This window comes from Pongo pygmaeus, chromosome 1 (assembly GCF_028885625.2).
Source record: "Pongo pygmaeus isolate AG05252 chromosome 1, NHGRI_mPonPyg2-v2.0_pri, whole genome shotgun sequence".
Lineage (NCBI taxonomy): Eukaryota > Metazoa > Chordata > Mammalia > Primates > Hominidae > Pongo > Pongo pygmaeus.
In genome coordinates, this window is record NC_072373.2 from 21139611 (window position 1) to 21162244 (window position 22634).

Here is a 22634-nt window from a genome sequence, read left to right on the forward strand (position 1 = left end):
GTGCCCACCTGACAGTAGCTGGCCACCCTCAGAGTGCCCACAATGTCCTGAGAGCTGCGGGACATTGTTGTGCCGTGGGCTGCATGCAGGGTGCCCAGCACCACCTGTGCAGCACCCAACTGTCCTGGTGCCCCCCGCGCCCTCGAGCCCATCTTGCATGCTGCACCCCAATGCCCATCTTGCATGCTGCACCCTCCCCATCTCACCCTTGCCCACCACATGCCCCCCCGTGTGCCCCATGGCCCCCTCCCACACCTGCAGCCTCCCAGTGAGCTCAGACCCCCGAGGGCCCGAGGGCCCATGGGTCACCCGCGTGCCCTAGATCCCCTTATGCCCTGGGTGGCCACGGAGCCCAGTGCCTCCCATGTTAGCAGTGCTCGGAGCCTCTGGTCACCCCACACCCAGCCCCGTGCACTCCAGGTACCCAGAGAAGCCCCGCACACCCTGTTTGCTTCCACGCCTCCCATGTCCTGTCCCTTCCCAGGCGCCCTGTGTTCGCTTGGGCAACGCTGCCATCTGGAGGAAGGCCACCTGGTGCTGGTGTGGAGCTCTGTCCCCGCCGTGCCCTGACCCCTGTGCTCTCCCTGCCCTACCCTGCCCTCCCCAGCCCAGAGTCACCTCTCCCGACCACCCTGACTTTTTGTAACAACTTAATTGTGGTATAGTTTTCACACAGTAAAATTCAGCTATTTCAAGTGTACCATTAAAATGATTTTTACTAAATCCACCGTCATCATGATTCAATTTTAGAACATTTTCATTACCTCAAAAAGATGCCTCTGGCCTATTTCTAGTCTCCTAATATAGCATATTTCATTACCTGCTTTTCCAGCACTGAACCAGTCTTAGGTTCCTGGGGTAAATCCCACTTGGTCCTTTTACTGTCTTGCTCTGTGCAGTTCACTAATACTTCAAGATTTTTACACCTGTACTCGTGAGGGATATTGCTCTGCAGTTTTGTAAAAGGACGGGGTCTCACTATTTTTCCCAGGGGTCTCGAACCCCCAGCCTCAAGCGATCCTCCCGCCTGCCTGCCCGGTTGCTGGGACTACAGGCCTGAGCCACCCGCTGGGCTGTGGTCCGTAGTGTTTTTGTGGTGTCTTTGTGTGGCTTTGGTACCAGGGTGATGCTGGACTCCTGAGTTAGGAAGCGCCCTCTGCCACTGTCCTGAAAGAGTTTGGGAGGGTCACTTTCTCCCTTTATTTAATGTTCTGTAATCTCCAGTGAAGCCGTGTGATCCCAGCCTTTCCCTTGTAGTGGATTTTAAATTACTAGCTCAATTGCTTTAATTGTTATGGAACTGGTCAGATAGTTCATTTATTATGTCGGTTTTGGTAACTTTTGTCTTCTAGATATTTGCTTATTTTCTCTTGGTCAGTAAAACTAACGTTTGGTCACAAATGGATTTTTTTTTTTTTTTTTTGAAACAAAGTCTTGCGCTGTTGCCCAGGCTGGAGTGCAGTGCCACAATCTCGGCTCACTGCAGCCTCCGCCTCCCAGGTTCAAGCAATTCTTCTTCCTCAGCCTCTCAAGTAGCTGGGACTACAGGCATGTGCCACCATGCCTGGCTAATTTTTGCATTTTTAGTAGAGACAGGATTTCTCCATATTGCCAGGCTGGCCTCGAACTCCTGACCTCTTGATCCACCCACCTCGGCCTCCCAAAGTGCTGGGATTACAGGCGTGAGCCACCGCACACGGCCACAACTTTTTATTTCATTTAATTTTCTCTGTTATGTTTCTGTTTTTTATTTCAATAATTTCCACCTTCCTCTTTATTGTTTTCTTTCTTTTTCATGCTTTGAGTTTAGTTTGCTCCTCTTTTTTTTGAGATAGCATCTCATTCTGTAGCCCAGGCTGGAGTGCAGTGGCATGATCTCAGCTCACTGCAAGTCTCAGTCTGCGGCCACTGCGAGTCTCAATCTGCAGCGGGCTCAAGCAGCCTTCCCACCTCAGCCTCCTAAGTAGGTAGGACCACCAGTGCACACCACCATGCCCAGCTAATTTTTAAATTTTTTTGTAGAGACAGGGTCTCCCTGTGTTGCCCAGGCTGGTCTCAAACTCCTGGACTCAAGTAATCCTCCCTCCTTGGCCTCCCCAAAATGTTGGCATTACAGGTGTGAGCCACTGTGCTCAGCCTCTTCTTTTTTTTTTTTTTTTTTTTTTTTTTTTTTGCGGGGGGCGGATACAGGGTCTCTTTCTGTTGCCCAGGCTGGAGTCTAGTGGCATGATCAAAGCTCACTGCAACTTCTATCTGCTAGGCTCAAGCAATCCTCCCACCTCAGCCTCCCAAAGCACTGGGATTGAAGACATGAACCACTGCACCCAGCCTTTTTCTGCTTTCTTAAAATTGAAGCTTAGGCCGGGCACGGTGGCTCATGCCTGTAATCCCAACACTTTGGGAGGCCCAGGCAAGTGGATCACGAGGTCAGGAGATTGAGACCATCCTAGCCAATATGGTGAAACCTGGTCTCTACTAAAATACAAAAAATTAGCCAGGCATGGTGGCGCATGCCTGTAATCCCAGCTACTCCGGAGGCTGAGGCAGGGGAATCACTTGAACCTGGGAGGCAGAGATTGCAGTGAGCCGAGAGATCACGCCACTGCACTCCAGCCTGGCAACAGAGGGATACTCCGTCTCAAAAAAAAAAAGCAGCTTAGGTTATTGATTTCTGATGTTTCTTCTTTTCTACTTATTTATTTTTGAGGTGGAATCTCACTCTTGTCGCCCAGGTTGGAGTGCAGTGGTGCAATCTGGGCTCACTGCAACCTCTGCCTCCTGGGTTCAAGTGAGTCTCCTGCCTCAGCCTCCTGAGTAGCTGGGATTACAGGTGTGCACCACCACACCCAGCTAATTTTTGTGTTTTTAGTAGAGATGGTGTTTCGCCATGTTGGCCAGGCTGGTCTTGAACCCCTGATCTCAGGTGATCCACCTGCCTCGGCCTCCCAAAGTGTTGGGATTACAGGCATGAGCCAACACACCCAACACTTTCTTCTTTTCTTTTTCTTTTTTTTTTTGAGATGGAGTTTTGCTCTTGTCACCCAGGCTGTAGTGCAATGGCACAATCTCTGCTCACTGCAACCTCTGCCTCCCAGGTTCAAGCAATTCTTCTGCCTCAGCTTCCCGAGCAGCTGGGATTACAGGTGCCTGCCACCATACCCAGCTAATTTTTGTATTTTTAGTAGAGACGGGTTTTCACCACGTTGGCTAGGCTGGTCTCGAACCCCTGACCTCAATGATCCACCTGCCTTGGCCTCCCAAAGTGCTGGGATTACAGGCGTAAGCCGCCCAGCCTCTTCTTTTCTAATGCAGGAATTTATGGCTATACATTTCCCTTTAGGCACTACTTGAGCTGCATCCCATGACTTTCATTATGCCATTTTCATTTTCATTTGGCCAAAATACTTCCTAGTTGTGTTTGAGATTTCTTCTTTGACACACAGTTTATTTTAAAGTGCATTGTTTAATTTTCAAATATTTGTAAATTTTCCAAGTTTCCTTCTATTGTTGACTTTAATTAAACTCCATTTTGGTCAGAAAATGTTCTTTGTGTGGTGTCAGCTGAGACCGGTTTTACAGCCTAGTGGATTGCCAATCCTGAGAAGGCTCCACGTGCATTGGGAAGAACATGCATTCTGCTGTTACCCATTGGAGAGTTCTGTTCTGTCCATGACTATACCCACGAGAGTTTCATTTATGGAGATGACTGAATGACAACATGGAGAGCCTAATGTTATTGAAAGAAGAATTTATGGCTGGGCATTGTAGCTCACACCTGTAATCCCAGCACTTTGGGAGGCCGAGGCAGGCAGATCACTTGAGGTCAGGAGTTTGACACCAGCCTGACTAACATGGTGAAACCCTGTCTCTACTAAAAATACAAAAATTAGTCTGGCGTGGTGGCGCACACCTATAATCTCAGCTACTCAGGAGGCAGGAGAATCACTTAAACCTGGAAGGCAGAGGTTGCAGTGAGCCAAGATCACACCATGCACTCCAGCCTAGGTGAAAGAGTGAGACTCCATCTCAAAAAGAGAAAAAAAAAAAAAAAGAAAGAATTTATCACTTACGTTTCCCAAGAGAAGGAGCGCCAGGACACCAGGGCCACACGAGGAAACATCAGGGTCAGCCAGGGGGTATAAAGGAGAAGGGGCAAGCCTGGGCCAGAAACTTTGATGGGATTTCTGTGGGAAAGACAAGGCACAACAGGGTAACACTTAGGACTGGTGACTTTCTATAATTCTGGTGGGCTTTGGGCACAGAGACCCTCCCTAGCTGCCAGGTGCCTGGCCCTGGGTTAATTTAGGCATATTGGCTTGTGCTGCGGGTTTGATAAGGAGCCTGTTGGGATCTGGGCTCTGGATTGGTTAGTCTGGAGGTTAAAGGTGTGGTTTTGGGCAAGCCCTCTGGCTGTCTCTGAGAAATGGCCTGCCCTGGGAGGAGGAGGCTGTCTCTCCCCTGCCATCTAGGCCACATGTTCAGAGCAACAAGAATATAGAAAATAAAAATATATAGTGAATACAGTTGGCACTGTGATGTCAGGTTGCCAAATAGACAAATTTAGAATCTTAGAACACACAGTTGTGGCCAGGCATGATGGTTCACACCTGTAATTCCAGCACTTTGGGAGGCCGAGGCAGGCAGATTGCCTGAGCCCAGGAGTTCGAGACCAGCCTGACCAACATAGTGAAATCCCATCTCTACTAAATACAAAAAATTAGCCAGGCATGGTGGTGCGTGCCTGTAATCCCAGCTACTAGGGAGGCTGAGGCAGGAGAATTGCTTGAACCTGGGAGGCGGAGGTTGCAGTGAGCCAAGATCATGCCATTGCACTCCAGCCTGGGCAACAAGAGGGAAACTCTGTCTCAAAAAAAAAAAAAAAAAAGAAAAGAAAAAGAAAACACAGAACATTTATGGATGTCAGTTTTGCCCAGTTGGCTGATAGTGTTTTGTAAGTCTTCTATATTCTTGGTCATTTTTTCTAGTTATTTTGTTCATTATTGAGGAAGTGCTATTGGAATCATTAACCATTATTGTTGAATTGTCCATTTTTCCCTTTAGTTCTGATAGCTTTTGCCTGATGGATTTTGAGACTCTGTTGTCAGGTGTGTGTATGTTTATAAGGTGATTCCAATCTTCCTAAATTTATTAATACTTGTTTTGTGGCCCAACGTGGTTTATCCTGAGAATGTTCCCTATGTGCTTGAGAAGAATGCATCTTCTGCTGTTGTTAGGTAGAATATTTGTATGTGTCTTTTAGATCCAATTGGTGTATAATGTTGTTCAAGTTTTCTGTTTCCTTATTGATCTTCTGGTTGTTCTATTCATTATTGAAAGTGGGGTATTGAAATCTCTTACTATTATTGTGTTATTGTTTCTTCCTTTAATTCTGTTCATGTTTGCTCGGCTGTTAGGTGGGAAAATGCCATTTAGCATTTCTTGTAAAGAAGGTCTAGTGGTGATGAACTCCCTCAGCTTTTGTTTGTCTGGGAAAGTCTTCATCTTGCCTCTATTTTCAAATGAAAGCTTTGCTAGGAGTAAGATTCTTGGTTAGCAGTTTTTTTTCCTTCAGCACTTTGAAAATATTATCCCACTCTCTTTCGGCCTGCAAGGTTTCTGCTGAGAAGTCCCCCAGTAATCCGATTGGAGCTCCCACGTATGTCACTTTCCTCATGCTGCTTTCAAAATTCTCTTTTTGTCTTTGACTTTGGCAATCTGATTATAAAGTGTCTTACTGTAGACTTCTTTGGTTTATCATATTGGGGGCCGTTTAGACTTCACAAATCTAGATGTTCATTTGCCTCCCCAGATTTGGGGAGTTTTAAGGCATTATTTCTTTTTTGGTTTTTAGGGCATTATTTCTTTAAATAAGCATTCTGCCCCTTTCTCTCTCTATTCTAGGATTCCCTTAGGCTTTCTTTATTCCTTTTTATTATTGTTTTTTTGCTCCTCTAACTGGATACTTTTAAATGACCTGTCTTTGAGTTTGCTGATTTTTCTGTTTGATCAAGTCTACTCTTGAATTCCTCTAGTGAACTTTTCAGTCCACTTATTGTATTCTTCAGCTGAATTCCTGTTTGATTCATTTTTATATCCCACAAATTTTGACATAGTTTGTTTTCATTCTCATTTGGTCTCCTTTGTCATTTCTTCTCTGACTCATGGATTACTTGGAAGTGTATTGTTTATGTCAAACACTTGGAGATTTTTCAGATATATTTAACTGGTTACTGGTTTTCAATTTAATTATGTTATGGGCAGAGAACATACTCTAAATTATGCAGTTGCATTAAATGTATGCATCTATCTAACTATCTATCTTTGTATATCTATCTCTACATCTCTATCTTCTGTATCTCTGTATATCTATCATGTCTATGTATTCTATTACATCTACCTATCATCTAACTCTGTCTCTATCTTCTGTCTCTATACCTATCTCTTCTATCTGTAGTATTTATATCCATCCATCCATATCTCTATCTAGCATATCTGTCTACCTATCTGTGTCTGTCTTCTATCTCTATCAATCCATTCATCTATATCTGTAGATATCTATCTTCTATAGCTCTATTATCTATTTTTCAATATATCTTTGTCTCTATCTCTACCTATATCATCTATTTATCTTCTCTATCTTCTAGATCTCTATCATATCATCTATCGTTTCTATATTTATCTGCATCTATCTGTATCTTTATATTTCTATCATATATTTATATCTGTGTATATCTATCTACCTATCTTATCTCTTAGCCCAGTTGCCCAAGGTACCAGTATCCTTATCTGCAGGTGAGCATGAGGACATCTGTGTTGAAGACACATCAACCTTTGGATACAGAATGCAGAGTCTCAGGAGATAGGCCAATTATTTGCATTCTGAATGCTATTTGTTTCTATACCATATGGTAGTAAAAATTTGCATGGTATGATTTTTAAAAACTTGAATTTTTAACTTAATGTTCTATATTCTGTAGTAATCTCATTTTCATGTTACCAAAGGAAACCTGTTATGACCAGAATAAATTATTTTCCCAACATTGAACTAAGAATTCCTAGAGCTGGGGAAATAAAGGAATGTCCTTTGCTGCCAGCCTCCTTCCTTCCTCCTTAGGATACCTCTTTAAAATTAATTATTAGTTTGGTTTTCCCATTTAATGGAGAAATTATTTAGGATGTTTTCTAAAATGTCCAAGTGGCTAGCTATAACTTGCTGTTTATTCTTTGATTGACAGTGACTAATGTCATTTCACAGTGGCCAGGAAATGTGGGCTGTATGATCTCCACTTTGAGAGGATTTTGAGCCAATGCCTGGTCATTTATGTGGCTGGCCTCTGGATATCTGAAAGTAATATGAATCCTTCATTTGCTGGTTTCAAAGTACTATCTACCTATCTTCCTGTCTATCACATAAATGTTTCCAGTGATGCCATCAATAGTTACAGAAATTGATTGATTTTTATATATCTGACCTATTGATTTCTAAACACAATATATTAAAATCTTCTACTATGATTACCAATGCACCAGTTATCAATTTTGCCTTTTATTGCCATAGCTTTCTGTTTCCTAGATACTAAGTTATTGTGATTTTATATAGATAGATAGATAGATAGATAGATAGATAGATTTTCACCCACAGTTATTGGCTTATAACTCATAAAATCCTTGGGATCGCCAAAGTGTTTTCTTTAGAATGCCTTTTGTCTGATAGGTTCCAGGGTGGGGTTGGTCCCTGGAAAGACAAAGGCAGGAATAGAGATTGGGACTTTCAGCCCCACACCCAATCTCCAGGGAAGGGATAGGGGCTGAAGGTCAAGTTGTTCACCAATGGCCAATGGTTTAATTAATCATGCCTATGTAACGAAGCTTCCATAACCCAAAAGGACTGGGTTCAGAGAGCTTCCAGATAGCTGAACATGTGGAGGTTCCTGGGAAACAGTACGCCCAGGGAGGGCAGGGTGGCTCCGCGCCCCTTCCTTCCTTCATACTTTGCCCTATGTGTCTGTATCCTTTGTAACATCCTTCTTAATAAAGCAGTAAACATAAGTAAGTGTTTCACTGAGTTCTGTGAGCCACTGTAGCATATTAATGGAACCCAAACAGGGGTTTGTGGGAACCCCAACTTAAAGCCAGTTGGTCAGATGTTCCAGAGGCCTGGACTTTTGACTGGTGTCTGTGTGGGGGGCAGTCTTGGGAAGTGAGCCCCAATCCTGTGGGGTCTGACACTATCTCCAGGTAGACAGTGTTGGAATTGGACTGAGGACACCCAGCTGGTGTCTGCTGCTTGGTGGTGGGGAGAAACCTCACAGGTTTGGCCACAGAATCTTCTTCTGTGTTGATTGCTGCTGTGGTGTGAGAGCAGAGGAGAAACGCCATTTAAGAGAGCTTTTCCCTTGTACAGTGTTGATATATTAGGATAATATGAGTAATTTCCCTGCAGTAATGCCTAAAGCATAACAGGCACTATAAATGGTGTTAAGCCCTGTTGTTAGTGTTAATTGTTATTATTCACCATCATTTTGGTTGGTTGGTGCCCGGGCTATGCTGTATTTGTCCTTACTGGAAAGTTACTTGGGACAAGAGACACAGACCTAATCCATCCTGTGTGTCCAGTGTTCTGGTCCTTGAGGGGTTTCAGATTCAGACCATGTTTATTTCACACGTAACTCTCTGAGTGGACGGTCCAGCAACTCCTATGGCGACTCATGCTCATTCCTACAGTTCTTGCTCTGGTTCAAACACATTTTGTCCTTCCCCCTTATCCACTGTGATTTTCTGACTCCCCCAATATGAGTGAGACCTGTGAGCAATAAAACAGCCCTGAGAACTATTCGGGAACTCCTCATCAGTCTGAATGTTGGCACTGCACAGCCTAGTCTCGCAGTCAAGCACAACCACCATGGATGAACCTGGAAGACACTATGCTAAGTGAGATAAGCTGCTCACAGAAGGAAAATACCGCAGCATTCTACTTACACGAGGTGTCAAAGGAAGCCAAGCTCATAATGACAGAAAGTAGAATGGGGGCTACCAGGGCCTGGGAGGAGGGAGAATGGGTTTTAATGAGGACAGAATTTCAGTTTTGCAAGATGAAGAGTTCTGGAGATGGATGATGATGATGGTTGTACCACATGTGAATATAATTAACAATACAGAACTGTACACTTGGCTGGGCATGGTGGCTCATGCCTGTAATCCCAGCATTTTGGGAGGCCGAGGCGGGCGGATCACCAGAGGTCAGGAGTTTGAGAACAACCTGGCCAACATGGTGAAACCCTGTCTCTACCAAAAATACAAAAAATTAGCCAGGTTTGGTGGCACATGCCTGTAGTCACAGCTACTTGGGAGGCTGAGGCAGGAGAACTGCTTGAACCCAGGAGGCAGAGGTTGCAGTGAGCCGAGATTGTGCCACTGCACTCCAGCCTGGGCAACAGAGCAAGACTCTGTCTCAAAAAAAAAAAAAAAAAAAGAACTGTACACTTGAGAATGGTTGAATGATAAATGTTATGTGTATTTTATCAAGCTTTAAACTTTTTTTAACAACTTTTGCTCTGTGAAAGACCCTGTTAAGGTGAGGTGGCTCACGCCTGTAATCCCAGCACTTTGGGAGGCTGAGGCGGGAAAATCTCTTGAGCTGAGGAGTTTGAGACCAGCCTGGGCAACACAGTGAGACCCCATCTCTTAAAAAAAAAAAAAAAAAAAAGTAAATTAGCCAGGTGTGATGGCATACACCTTTAGTTCCAGCTACTCAGGAGCCCGAGGTGGGAGGATTTCTTGAGCCCAGGAGTTCAAGACTGCAATGAGCCATGGTTGTGCCACTGCACTCCAGCCTGGGCAACAGACTGAGATGCTGCCTCAAAAAAGAAAAAAGCCTCTGTTAGGAGGAAGAAAAGACAAGCCCAAAAGTGGGAGAACATATTTGAAAACCACATGTATGGCAAATGGCTGGTCTCCAGAATATACACAGAACTCTTCATCCTCAACATTAAGTAAACAAACCATCCGGTTAGAAAATGGGCAAAAGACATGAATGGATATTTCACCCACGAGGATATAAAGCTGGCCAATGAAATGACAACATGATGCAGCCATTGTATTCTCGGGCATTTATCCTAGAGTAATAAAGACTTACAGTCACACAGCAACCTGTGTACATGAATGATTATAGCAGCTTTATTTGTAATTGCCCAAAACTGGGAATGACCCAAATGTCCTTCAATGGATAAGTGGTTAAACAAACAGTGGTGCATCCATAACATGGAATATTCTGCAGCAATAAAAAGGAATGAACTATTGACACATGCAGCAGCCTTCATGAATTTCCAGAGATGCCAGGCAAAAGATACCACATAGAGGATTATTCCATTTATAGAACATTCCTAAAATGACAAAGTTATATTAGTGCAGAACAAATTGTTGGGTGCCAGGGTTAAGGAGTGTTACTGTGGGAGGAAAGTGGGTGTGGTTATTTTTATGCCTTTTTGGGCAGCATAAGGGTTTTCTCGAGATGGAAATGTTCTCTGTCTTGACTGTACCAGTTTTAATGGTCGTCGTATTGTACTACAGTTTTGTGAGATGTCAGTGATGGGGCTCAGAATGCAATACCCCAAATTATGGCACCTTGGCATGGTGAGTATCTCAAGCTGAAGGAAATTGTCTGTCTCTGACCTTCTCCTGCTTTTCTCCCTTGAGGGAAGCCATAAGAGAATTCTCTGACCTACCTCCCCCAAAACCGGGTCATAGGATCCTCATTCCAGAGGCCAAGAAGAATCTGAACAAACAGGCCTTGGCAAGTTGCCCCCAGTTTATTACCATTAAGTTGCACCTGCTTTTTGTCTAAGCATATTTTTACATGACTGTTCATTCTTCATCAAACCCAAGCATAAAAAATAGACAGATTTGCCTGTTTCTTTGGGTTTTTGTTTCTGAAGGCTCACTTGTCACACAAAACCTTTTGTTAAATAGATGTGTGTCATGCTTTATCTTGTTAACCTGTCTTTGTGCTTGGGGCCATACATGCAAGGTTCATCCATGCGCCTTGCAATGGGTGAGGAAAAGATACTACCTTCCCCCCCACCCCGCCCTGACATCAGTGTCGTGGGAAAGTGAGTGCACGATGCCTGTGCCCTTTATGATGCATTGAGTGGTGACATGCTGACTCTCAGGAGATCATAAAGGAGGAGGAAGGTAAAGTCAGAGGCAGTGTGGGGGCAGAAGGAGTGAGGGCAGTCAGTTCAAGTTAGAAGATGTTCGGATTTGTTTTCTTTTTAGAGACAGGGTCTTGCTCTGTGGTCCAGGCTGGAGTGCAGTGGCACAATCACAGCTCACTGCAGCCTTGACCTCTGGGCTCACCTTCCGAGTAGCTGGTACCGTGCTGGTGGCATGCACCACCACGCCAAGCTAATTTTTTATTTTTTGTAGAGACAAGAGTCTCCCTATTGTTGCCCAGGCTGGTCTTGAACTCCTGGGCTCGAGTGATCTTCCTACCTCAGCCTCCCAAAGTGCTAGGATTACAGGTGTGAGCCACTGTGCCTGGCCGATGCTTGGATTTTAATTCAAAGTGTCTTGGGCTCAGTAAGATTTCAGGGGAGGTGTTCAGCATTTGGACATTGCAGAATGGACCCATCAGCATGTGGTCGTCATTGGGCCCCTGAGATGAGCTGAGAATCAGGAGGGTAGAGACTGCTGTCTACACCCTCCAGCCCCAGCCCCCCAGGAACGAAGCTATCGTCCAACAAGTCAGCCTTGTTGCTGGGGACAGTGGAGAACATATCCCCACCCCGGGAACCCTGGGGCTGCTCGACAAGAGGATGCTATGAAGAGCTGACTGTTTTGGTGATTAAAAGAGTGTTTAAAACAACGGGGCCTCATTCTGGGTTGCATGCTGTCAGAGAGAGCCAGGACAACTCCATCACTGGATGTCCCCATAAATCTAAGCTGGCCAGGAATCAGCATGACCCATTTTAGCCAAGAGGGGTCGGTTAGCCTCTTCTCCATCTGTGCTTAGACCTGTGGGGCCTGGCCTTGTGTCTGAGGGACCTCTGCAAAAGGTTTTATGTGCAAGAGGAGAAGGCCCTCCCTGCCAGCTCCCAGGCCTCCTGGGCTGCACCTGTCTCAAGTTCCCTTTCCCACGTCAAAGAAGAGTAGGAGAAAGGACATTCAGCAGCGTTTGAGAGACAACGCGCGCACCCCACGGCCCAGGCTTCCTGCACTCCTGGCAAGGGGCAGGGCGGGGCTCGGCCAGCGCAGTCATTGCCCGTGGAATCTCAAACACTGGGTTACTTTTCACCGAGGCCACGCGCCAGCGACTCTGAAGCCTCCTCTCCGCCAACGGATCGTGGCCTGCGGCTCCCCGCCCTCGCTTGCACGCTTTGCCCAAGAACTCCTCCTGGGGCAGAGAAGTTCTGGAAACAAGCGGCTGGCCCGACGGCGGAGAAAGCGGGCTGCGGGGCTGGAGGTCAGCGTGATGGAAGAGAGGAAGGCGCACGGCGGGTGGAATAAACGCGCATGGGTGTGAGGATGGAGACGCCCCGCGGGGCTGAACGCGCGGAGCATCGGAGTGAGGGAGCGACCCCTAAGGACGCCTTCTAAGGGGCTCGCAGGCCCAGACACAGCGGGGCAGCCTGATCGGCGCCCCAGCCAGAAAGGCGGGGACAGAGCCCTCACTCCCTCCCCTCCCCAAAAGAAAATAATGCAACGAGACGGAAGACTTCTCGCCCGGCTGTGCGTTTTTATTGGCGCGTCTGCAGCGACCCCCAGTGGGAAGACCGAGGGGTGCGGCCGGGGCGACCCTCAGCGCACCTGGGCCAGGTTGTGCCTCTTGTACAGCAGCGCCCGTCTCTTCTCGCGATTGCGCACGAAGACGCGCAGCCGCGCGGTAGGGAAGGTCACGGGCGCGGGCCGCGAACAGGCCGGGCCCTCCTCTGTTAGCCACGGGCACTGCAGGCAGCTGGACGCACAGGGCCGGCCCCTGGGACGGACATAGGCTCAGCACGTGGCCCAGCGGCGGGAGGGGTGTGGGGAAGGCGAGTGGAAAAGGGGAGAGGGGGAGGGGAGAGGACGGAAGGGAAAGGGAGTGGCGGGGCGGGACGGAAGGAGGAGGGTGTGGGGAGGAGGAGGAGGAGAGGGGCGCGCCTTACCAGGGCTGGGCGCACAGAGTGCTGCGTAGGAAGGCCACGGCGCCTCCGGACAGCCCCGCGTAGCAGCGGCTCAGCTGGACCAGCCCCTTGCGCAGTCCTCTCTGCAGGTCGCGTGCACCCTCGCTGCTCACCGGGTACTCGGCGCTCAGCCTGCGCAGGTGGCGGGTGCACGGGCCCTGAGGTCACCCTCCTTGGGTAGACCAGGGCAGAGGGGGAGGGGATGCAGGAGCACTGAGGTCACCCTCGGGTGGCCGGTGCAGGAGCCGTGAGGTCACCCTCGGGTGGACGGGGGTGCAGGGGCCGTGAGGTCACCTTCGGGTATCGGGTTGCAGGGGCTGTGAGGTCACCCTCGGGTGGACGGGGGTGCAGAGGCCCTGAGGTCACCCTCGGGTGGAGGGGGGAGACTACCCCGCCCACCTAGCAACCCCCAGAAAGGTTGGAGGACTCACATGATGAAGGCTGTCACACCGATGGCCCAGATGTCTGTCTGTGGAACAGCCCCCTGGCCCTCCAGGAGCTCTGGAGCTGGGAGGGGCACATGTGGTTGGGCTCAGGTGGAGGGACACAGGTCGTGGGCATGAGTGAGTGATCCCAGGTGGGATAGGTGGGGGCACAGGTGTGTGGGCCAGGTGTGCGGCTGAGTGGGTGGCAGTGGAGCTGGGAGACGGGACAGCACTGGAGGAGAGGGGGCTTCTTCCTGCCTCTCACCCCAGGTGAGGTCCCCCCAACTGTCCACACACGTACCCATGGTCTCTAGGTAGTCCTTGAACTTCTCTGAGGGCAGCACCTTCTCCTGGCTGAGGCTCTGTGCATTGCCCAGGTCCACGACCTTGAGCAGGTTGTATTCGGTGATGATCATGTTCTCGGACCTCAGGTCCAGGTGCAGGATGTGCTGGGTATGCAGGTACTGGGTGGCGCTCAGCATCTGCCACAGGTAGTCCTTCACCTCGGATTCTGAGTAGGAGGCCCTGGGGGGCAGAAGCTGCTCAGCCCAGGCTCCGGGGTGGGGGCCACCAGGGCCAGGGCTGAGACTACTCCCTGTGGACTGGGAGGGGGCACTGGCTGTGCAGAGGGGCCTGGTCCTCCATCCCCACGCCAGAGGCCTGCGTCCATAAGTCCATCAGTCCGTCCATCAGCTCAACCACACCACCCCAGGCCACCCTCACCTCTCGGCCAGGCAGGGGAGCAGCTCAGGCCCAGAGCACAGCTCCAAGATGAGCACCAGGTGCCGGGGGCTGAGGTAGGCTGCGTGCAGCTGGGCCAGGTGCGGGTGGTGCAGGCCCTTGAGGGCCTCGTATTCGCGCAGCACTGCTGTCTTGTCCTTGGGGCGGTAAGGGATGATCTTGGCGGCCAGTGCCCGCCCGCTGGCCTTCTCCCAGCACTGCCGCACCACACTGAAGCGGCCCCTGCTCAAGGGGACAGCGGTCAGGCTGGTGAGTGGTCCCCTCCTATTCCCCAATTCCCTACACTCAGAGCAGCAGGAGCCCAGTTCAGCGAGAAGGTGGGTGTGGGGGCATGGGTGGCCAGCAAGGGGGGTCCAGGCCCTGGCCCCACCCGCCTGCAGCCCCCGAGGCCACTGCACCTCCGGATCTGTGTCTGGAATGCGAAGGTCTTTGTGCTGGGCAGAGGTTGGGCTGACCGCCCCTGGTTCTCCTCCTCTGAGGCTGTGGGAGGAGGAGCGGGTGATAAGGGGGTGAAGAGGGCATCCCCACAGCCCCAGCTCTCCCCACCTCTCCCATCACCCCTTCCCAGGCACCCTGACAACTGGGGCTTTGAGCTACGCACTCCCACCTCTTGTTCCTCAGGTTCTGGGGGTATGGGGACGGGGAGTGGGTACAGCAAGCAGTGAGAGGCAACCTGAGTGAGGGTGTGTGTGAGGGCTGCAGGGGCATTTGAGAATGGACCACCCATAGCAATCATGCCCGCTCTTCCTCTCTTGAGCCCAGGGCAGACATTACTAATCAACCCCAGCATTCGTCCACCAAAGCTAGAGGCAGCACAGGCCAGTCACAACCAACTCTCACTACCAACACTCAGCATGAAGCAGAATGGACTTGTGTGCTCGTCAACAAGTGTATGGGAGTGTAGGTGAGTGAAGGGGGGGCCTGGGGGTGAGGTGGCCCCTAAAGTATGTAGGCCTCAAATGCCAAGCCCAGGAGCAGCTGTCCCCCCAGAAGGAAGTGGACAGCTATGGAGACCCTGCACAGGAGGGAGCATAATCTGTGCAGTCTTCTAGCTGCTGTTCCCACCCTCCAAGCCCCGAGTGTGGTGTGGCTCACCCAGGTGGCTGGGCCCTCCCAGGAGGACTTGCTCCGAGGGGCTGCTGTAGGGGCCCATTCCTGCCTTGCTGACACATGCCGTGCGGAAGGTGTAGGTGCCGCCCCGGGAGAGCTTGCTGGTCAGGTAGCAGCAGTCAAAGATGTCGGAGGCCAGTGTGGTCCAGCTGCCACCTGGCCACACAGGAGCATGTGAGGGGCCACTGAGGCCTCCGCACACCACGACAGTGGGGGTGGAGAAACCCTTCCCTGAGGCCACCCATGGGAACAGAGCAGGCCAGGCATGTCCCCAAGGGCCCCTCGACATGGCCCCCGGGAGGGGTGGCCGGAGCCTCGGGCGCAGGGGCCACCTCATACCTTCTAGGCTGCACTGCACAATGTAGGTCACAGGGCCGTAGGATTCCACGGGCTTCCAGACCAGCAGCACCCCATCCGCGTACACCTCCCCGATATCCGGGCATGGCGAGGATGAGGGGCGCTCTGCAAGGCACTGCCCAATGGTCAGTGACTCCAGGGTGGGCACCCAGCCTCCAGGGGCCAATATCTGGCTGGCGCCTGCCTCACCCTAGCAGCTACCAGGGCTCTGGAGCCCACTCTCCCTGGTCCTGTTCATTCAGGGTCCAGTCACAATGAGGACTGGTAGGAGGGGCCTCTCCTGGCGAGGGGCTGGGGAGGTGTCTGCCCTGCCAGACCCCACTCCTGGGCTGGCCCATTCACCTGGGTGTGACCAGAACCCTGTGCAGGGGCCCAGGCTCTGGTCAGAGGGGCCCTGGTGGGGCTGCTGGGCTTCACTGGGTTGTCCTGCACAGGTTCAAGCAGGCCAGCCCACTCTGGGCATTGGGCCAGGGGTCCCAGAGCTAGGCCTGTAGCCCCCATCCAGACCACCTCAGAAACACGCCCCAGGGAACTGTGTTGTGCTTGTAACTCGACTTTGATTGAGGTATGGAACGGGAAGCAGCCCACTCCTGCATGGGCTGGAGGGATGGGCACGGAAGGAACGTGGGAAGATGGTGCAATGGGTCACGCGCCTGAGAAACTCAGTTCTCCCGGCAAGTGGCCAATGGGATGGGCTTTCTCCCTGGCAGGGAGCGTGGATGAACAGGCTTCCTTCCAAGCCCTGTGATGTCAGCAGCTGCGTCCGGCCATCCTTCCCGAGGCTGGTTGTTTCTGCTGGGACCAGCTCAGGGCCTCCTGCCAACCCAGGGCAGCCCGGACGGTCAGAACTCTGTGTTGACCTTCTCAGGCCTCCTGCAGCCCTGGCCGTGTGTGGTGTCTGGCCCCATAGGGATGTGGGCTGCTCAGGGTCAGGGAGCAGATGCCTCAGCAGCCAATGCACGGGCCCGGAAGCATTCCACGCAGGATGAGGCTTCCCAGCAGCCCCAGCCCAGCCTCCCTGGCCTGGCGGGACCCCCAGTGTGGCCCACGCACCTGCCTTCCGGAGGACGCCCGTGGTGGTCGCTGTCCCCAGCGCATTGCTCACGCTGCAGGTGTACACACCCAGGTCCTCAGCCGCCACCACCAGGATGGTCAGAAGCTGGAAGTTCTTGAGGGTGGCAGAGATGAGGACACGGCTGCTGCTCTCCAGGGGGGCTCCGTCTGCAAAAGGACAAAGCAAGCCTCATGCCACAGCCAGGCCTCACACCTCTCCCTGGGCCTCAGTTTCCCTCCGGACAGCGAGGCATCCTGTGGGGCCAGCTCACAGGATGGCCACTCACCCGATTTCACCTAGCCCCCAGCCCCTGGGACAGCTTCTTACCTTTGCTCCAGGTGGCCTGGGCAGCTGGCTGGGCTGACACCTGGCAGGCCAGCGTCACTGACTGGCCCAGGACCACAGTCTCATCTGAGAGCTCCCTTAGGAATGTCGGCGCTGAGGAGGGAGGGTGAGGTCAGCCTTCAGGGGTGACCTCCAGGCCCCAGAGCATGGCCTGGACCCTGCAGTGGGGACACCAGGAGAAGCCCTGCCCCACCAGCCCCAACTCCCCAGCCTGGCCCATCTGCACCACCACCACCTCCTCCAGGAAGTCCTCCAAGACTGCTCAGTTAACCACACCCACCAGGACCCCTCATCTGTTCCCGCACCCCTGTGAGTGCAAGCTTGCTCCCCACCGGTCTGGCCACACTGGTGGGACCCTGAGAGGCAGTGGGGCCTGGTCTCTGTGTTGGGCCTGCTCACCTCGGTCCCAGCTCTTCAGACCTGAGAGCCGGAAGGAAGCAAGGCCTGGCTTCTTCCTGGGGGGCCCCTCCTTCTCCAGACCTGCAGGAGGAAGGGGGCCAATGAAGGTCGTGGTCAGGAGGCCCGGCCCCTCTGGGTAGCACCAGCTGCCTGTGGCTGCAAGGACCCCGAGCAGCTGGGACAGGAAGAAATTGGGGTCGGCCGGCCCGCTGCCCACTCCCCAGACTTCCAGGCCACAGAGGACAGAGGAAACATGAAGACCAGGCACCCTTCCCACCTCCAGGCACGGGGTCAGGAGGGTCCAGGGCCAGGGAGGTCTATGTGGTCAGGGAGAACTGTGGGGTTGTGAAGGGTTTTGGGGTCTGGGTTTTGGGATCAGGGAGGGCCTGAGGTCAGGAGGGTCTGGGGTTGGGTAGGGTATGGAGTTGGGGAGGGTCTGGGATCAGAGAGGACTATGGGGTCAAGGAGGACTCAGGAGGATCTGGGGTTAGGAGGGTCTGCAGTCAGGCAGGATCTGGGGTTAGGAGAGTGCAGCGTTGGGGTGTCTGGGGTCAGGAAGGGTCTGGGGCCTGTCGGGAGGACTCTGGGGTCAGGGAGGATTATGGTTCAGGAAGACTCTGGCCCCTTCAAATGCTTTCCCCAGGGGCGTACCACCTACAGCCTCCCCAGACCTCCACAGCTATGTTAGGTCCCAGGGCTGGAGAGGTGACCCCGAGATTCAGAGGCCTGAGGCAGGGACAGGAGATGTGGGCAGCACCTGGACACCGGCGGGGGGCCCCTGGGAGCCTCCTGCCATCACCTGGAGTGCAGTAACCTTAGGTACAGAATGGGGGCCCCTGGACGTGCAGGATGCCTGGGGTGGGGTGGGGGTTCACCTTCCGGCCTGCCCTTCAGGATCCGGGAGATGTGCTCCACAGAGGCCTTCACTCTCTCACGCAGCCCCAGCTCTGCGGGCTCGTCCAGTGGCAGGTGCCTCCCAGGGAAGTGGAAGAGACTGCGTGACGGCGAGGACCACTTGCGCTTCCTGCCCACAGCAGCCTCCGCCAGCAGCGCATCCACGTCCTCTGGCTCCTCTGTGATCTCCAGGCCTGCGTGGGGGCCCAGTTCACCTGGCCAGGGCCACATGGGCTCCGGGAACTCGGCCAGCTCCTCCTCAGCCATGGGGGAGGGCGGCTCTAGCTGAGCAGGCTTGGGGACTTTCCTGAAGATCATAAACTCAAATGGGAGGTACTTGATATCGTACAAGTCTGAGAGGTTGAGGTAGGCGGGGTCCACCTCGGAAATGTCCAGGGATATTGTGTCGGCCGCCTCTGCATCACCTGACAGGTCCTGGATCGGCACCAGGGAGACTTGCCCGACGTCCTCCCACGGGGTGGGCTCTGGAGAGGTCCTGGAGGGAGCCCTGCCGACCTCAGGCACAGGCCTTGCACTGACCTGGGGCAGCGGGCTCTCAGCCCTGGCTGCCTCCTGCTGCTCCTCCGACTGGGACTCAGCCCTGGCCTCCTCCTGCTCCTCCTCCTCCGACTGGGACACAGCCCAGGCTATCCTGGCCCACATGGGCCCCTGCCCCAGCATGCCCCCCGCATCTCCACCAAAGGCAAAGGTGCCATAGCCAGCCACGCCTGCGTAGCCCCCGCGACACCCCAGGGAGAACTTCCGCATGGTCGCCTGTTCCTGAGGCCGCTGCAAGGTGGGTGTGGAGTCGGACAGATCCTCAGCCTCCTGGGACCAGCCCTCAGCGTCCAGGGAGGGACCAGGCTCTGTGCCCACCTGGGAGGAGCCCACCCTGCTCACTTGGGAAGAGCTTGCCTGGGAGGCTGACCCTGGGGAACTGCAGGGGCCGGGTTTTGGCCTCCCAGGAAGAGAGATGTCTCCAGGCCCCATCTTAGAGTCTAGTGGGGGGCTAGCTTTGGCAGGGGCAGGGGGTGCCTGGGGCTGGCCCAAGAAGGGGCTCGAGGGTACTAAGGGGGCCTCTTTGCAAGATCCTGGAGGGAAGGAACCAGGAAGGCATGGGGCAACTGCTGGGTGGGGGCTGCAGCCCTCCTGGGGGGCAGAACCCTGCTTGGGGTGGGAGAAAGGGGCTGGCTGCCCCCAAGGGCTGTCCGGGGATGGCCTCTCTGGCTGAGCAGTGCCTGGGTGGCCACCAGTGGATGGGAGCTGCTTGGAGCCCTGAGGGTGCCCCATGTCCCTGATAGGGGCCCCCCTAGAGGGGGCTGAAGGCAGTCGCTGTGCCTCACAGCAGGCCTCCGGGGAAGGGCGGGGGGTGCTCGGAGGGTCATGTTCCAGGGAGCGGCTGCGGCCAGGGGCCGAGTGGGTGCCAGAGGCAGGCAGCCGGAGGGCGGTCTCGAAGGAGGGGGCTTTGGCCAGGAGGGTGGTCTGCTCCTCCGTGGCGGCCTCCTCCTCCAGCACGCGGTGCTCCATCAGTGGCTCGCGCAGGCCAGGCAGCGCCCCAGCAATGTACCCGCCCTTCAGCAGGTGCCGCCGCCGGGCCGGGTGCCGCCTGCTCCCCGGGGCCAGGGCCCCGCGCTCAGGGCTCTCACCCGCCTGCTGGTAGAAGAGGCTGCGGATGACGCTGTGCCGGGGCACGCAGCCCTGGGCGGCCGGTGGCCCGGCACCCTCGGGAGATGCAGGCAGAGCTGGGGCCTCGGTGGAGCGCTCACTGGCCTCAGCCTCCTCAGGCAGGCTGGCCGAGGGCCGCAGGAAGCCCCGGGGGTGCAGCAGTGGCGAGTGTGTCACCGGGGAGGGTGGCAGTGACTTAGCCCGGGCGAATGGGGCGAGCTCGTTGTCAGAGGAGGAGGAGGAACTGGAGGAGCCACCAGTGTCCCTGCAGAGGTGCCGGGCCACGCCGAGGGAGGGGCTGTCGGGCGGGCCCCGCAGCAGCTCAGGGATGGAGCGCATCACCAGGATGGACTTGTAGCTCATCAGGGAACGCTGGAACCGCATGGGGGGGCAGCAGGCATCAGGTGAGGAGACCCAGGAGCTCTGGGGTCCTCTGCCCCCAGGGTGCAGTCATTCCACCCTCCTGCCCCATGGGACTGTGTGCACCCACCCCCGCTGTGCCCAGCAGATGACTCCCGTCTCCTTTCAGCATGCTCAAAGGAGCCCAGCCCCACGTCCCTGCACTCCTAGGTGTGCAGCTGGCCCTGTGGGGCCTAAGTTTCCCCTTCACTGGTCCCTACTCAGATGGTGACGGCTCACCTGCCAGCGACTTCGGGCCAGGAGGAACTTGAGCTGCTTGGTGTTGATGAAGTGGGCCTCCTCCGCAGGCATGGATTTCTGGGAGACCGAGGTGGGCAGCCACATGGCAGGGAGACCATGGTGCCCTGATAGGGGCCCCTCCCATGATGGAAGCCCTTCTGGGCAGCCCCAGCCCTGGGATTCCCTGGATCCAGGACACCACAGCCCTCATCCAGGATGTCCAGGTGGGGCAGATGGCAAAGGCCAGAGGTCAGAGGTGACAGTGATCCCCTGTCCCTGAGCTCCTTGCAGTTCTCCCTGCCTCCTAGGGGTTGGGGGGCTGGGGCACTGAAATGTGGTTCCAGCCTGAGGTTCCCACAGCCCTCTCACTAATGCACAGGGACAAATGTCCTCTGAGCTGGGCAGAGGCCGGGCCACAGCCACAGTTCTGTGCTCACACGCCCTGTTGCCCAGAGGCCCTGCCCCTGTTGGCCTCAGGCTCCCCCTGCATAGTGTGGGGCTGACCCTGATACTCACCAGGAACCAGGGATGGGAGAGGCACTGGGCCGCACTAGGCCGGGCCCTGCAGGGAGAGGAAGGCTCAGGAGGGGCCAGGTGTTCAGCTGCCCCTGGGGCAGGGCTGACTGGCCCCGGGCAGGAGAAGCCTGGGGGTGCACTCACTGAGGGGCTTTCTGCAGCGTAGCCTTGATGAAGTCTTTGGCATCTTCGCTGAGATGGGCAGCCATGGGGCTGCTCCATGACACACGCCCCTCCAGGATGTTCAGGAGGGTGGCACGGTCACTCTCGCCGGCAAATGGGGATGAGCAGGTCAGGCTGAAGGCAGAGGGAGGGTCCAGCCCTCAGATGAGGCCCTGACTGCAGATGGGCTCTTAGTCCCACTCCCATATAGCTCTGAGAATCCCAGCAAGTTTCTCTGATTTGCCCAGTGAGATCCAGGCTCAGCTTGGAACAGGGACCCAGACTGAGCCTGGGGTGAGTATCTGGGCTCAAGTAGCAGAAGAGATCTAGGGTCCGCTTGAGTGGGCACCAGCCTTAGTCTAAGGTAGGGATCCAGACTCAGGCTGGGGCAGGGATGTAGGGTCAGCCGAAGTAGGCACCAGCCTTAGTCTGAGATGGGGATCCAGGCTCAGGCTGGGGCAGGCATCTAGAATCAGCCTGGGTGGCACCAGCCTTAGTCTGAAATGGGGATCCAGGCTTAGTCTGGGGCAGGGATCAAGATCAGCCTGAGTTAGGAATCAAGGATCAGCCTGCTGAGGAGGTCCAGGCTCAGTCTATACCACCATCATCCTCAGGGCAACAGTGGCTATTATGAGTGGCTGCTGGACAGCCCCCAGTCTTGCAGGGCAGTGGTTTGGCTGCCTCGTGACCTAGCACAGCCCTCTGATGACAGGGTGTTTGTGAGACGCTCCGGGCAGGAACCTCTTATCAGGGTTGGCTGACCGCCTGTTCCCAAGATAGTAGCCCCTTGGGTCTCGGGTTTCTGATCTGGGGAGCAGCCAGCAGTGCACATGCCCTTGGTGGGCCTACAAGGGAGGGGTCTCAGGTCATCTTTGGAGGAGGCAGCTGATGGGGCAGGGCTCTGCTCACCTGAGGTAGGAGATGACACCCATGGCCCTGCAAGACAAAACCACACACTGTGCGTCACCCCAGGCCTGGCCCTCAGGTAAGAGGCACACACACAGGGAAGGGGGAACCCAGGGCTGCAGGAGGAGACAGGTTCAGGGAGGACCCCTTGGCTGACCAGTAGGCTGCCTGCTGCCTCCCCGGGGCAGAGGAGAGGACCCAGCCATCTGTGGGAACTGGCTTCCCGGAGAAGTTGCAGACCCAGACCCGTTGGCCCAGCCA

At 54.0% G+C, this 22634-nt stretch overlaps 1 protein-coding gene and 1 long non-coding RNA gene across 3 annotated transcripts in view; one reads left to right on the forward strand and one right to left on the reverse strand.

The window, feature by feature from the left end:
• Positions 1-12710: 12710 nt before the first annotated feature.
• OBSCN (obscurin, cytoskeletal calmodulin and titin-interacting RhoGEF) overlaps positions 12711-22634 on the reverse strand; it is a 173910-nt gene continuing 163986 nt past the window's right edge. Inside the window, exons 101-116 of one of the 2 annotated variants that reach the window (XM_063671646.1) lie at positions 22377-22403; positions 21450-21602; positions 21306-21351; positions 20790-20867; positions 18467-20522; positions 17592-17672; positions 17175-17285; positions 16847-17014; positions 15776-15898; positions 15422-15592; positions 14725-14806; positions 14309-14548; positions 13887-14110; positions 13592-13667; positions 13143-13292; positions 12711-12973 (exon numbers count right to left, since the gene is read on the reverse strand). In XM_063671646.1, the coding sequence (XP_063527716.1) occupies positions 12796-12973; positions 13143-13292; positions 13592-13667; positions 13887-14110; positions 14309-14548; positions 14725-14806; positions 15422-15592; positions 15776-15898; positions 16847-17014; positions 17175-17285; positions 17592-17672; positions 18467-20522; positions 20790-20867; positions 21306-21351; positions 21450-21602; positions 22377-22403 (3964 nt within the window). In that variant the 3' untranslated portion in view covers positions 12711-12795. The remainder of the gene's footprint in view (positions 12974-13142; positions 13293-13591; positions 13668-13886; positions 14111-14308; positions 14549-14724; positions 14807-15421; positions 15593-15775; positions 15899-16846; positions 17015-17174; positions 17286-17591; positions 17673-18466; positions 20523-20789; positions 20868-21305; positions 21352-21449; positions 21603-22376; positions 22404-22634) is intronic. The other variant, XM_054467038.2, reaches the window with a different exon arrangement.
• LOC134740302 (uncharacterized) lies at positions 13184-20880 on the forward strand. Its single transcript, XR_010127674.1, has 4 exons — positions 13184-15230; positions 16504-18410; positions 18531-19281; positions 20775-20880. It is a non-coding gene; the product is annotated as an uncharacterized LOC134740302 (long non-coding RNA).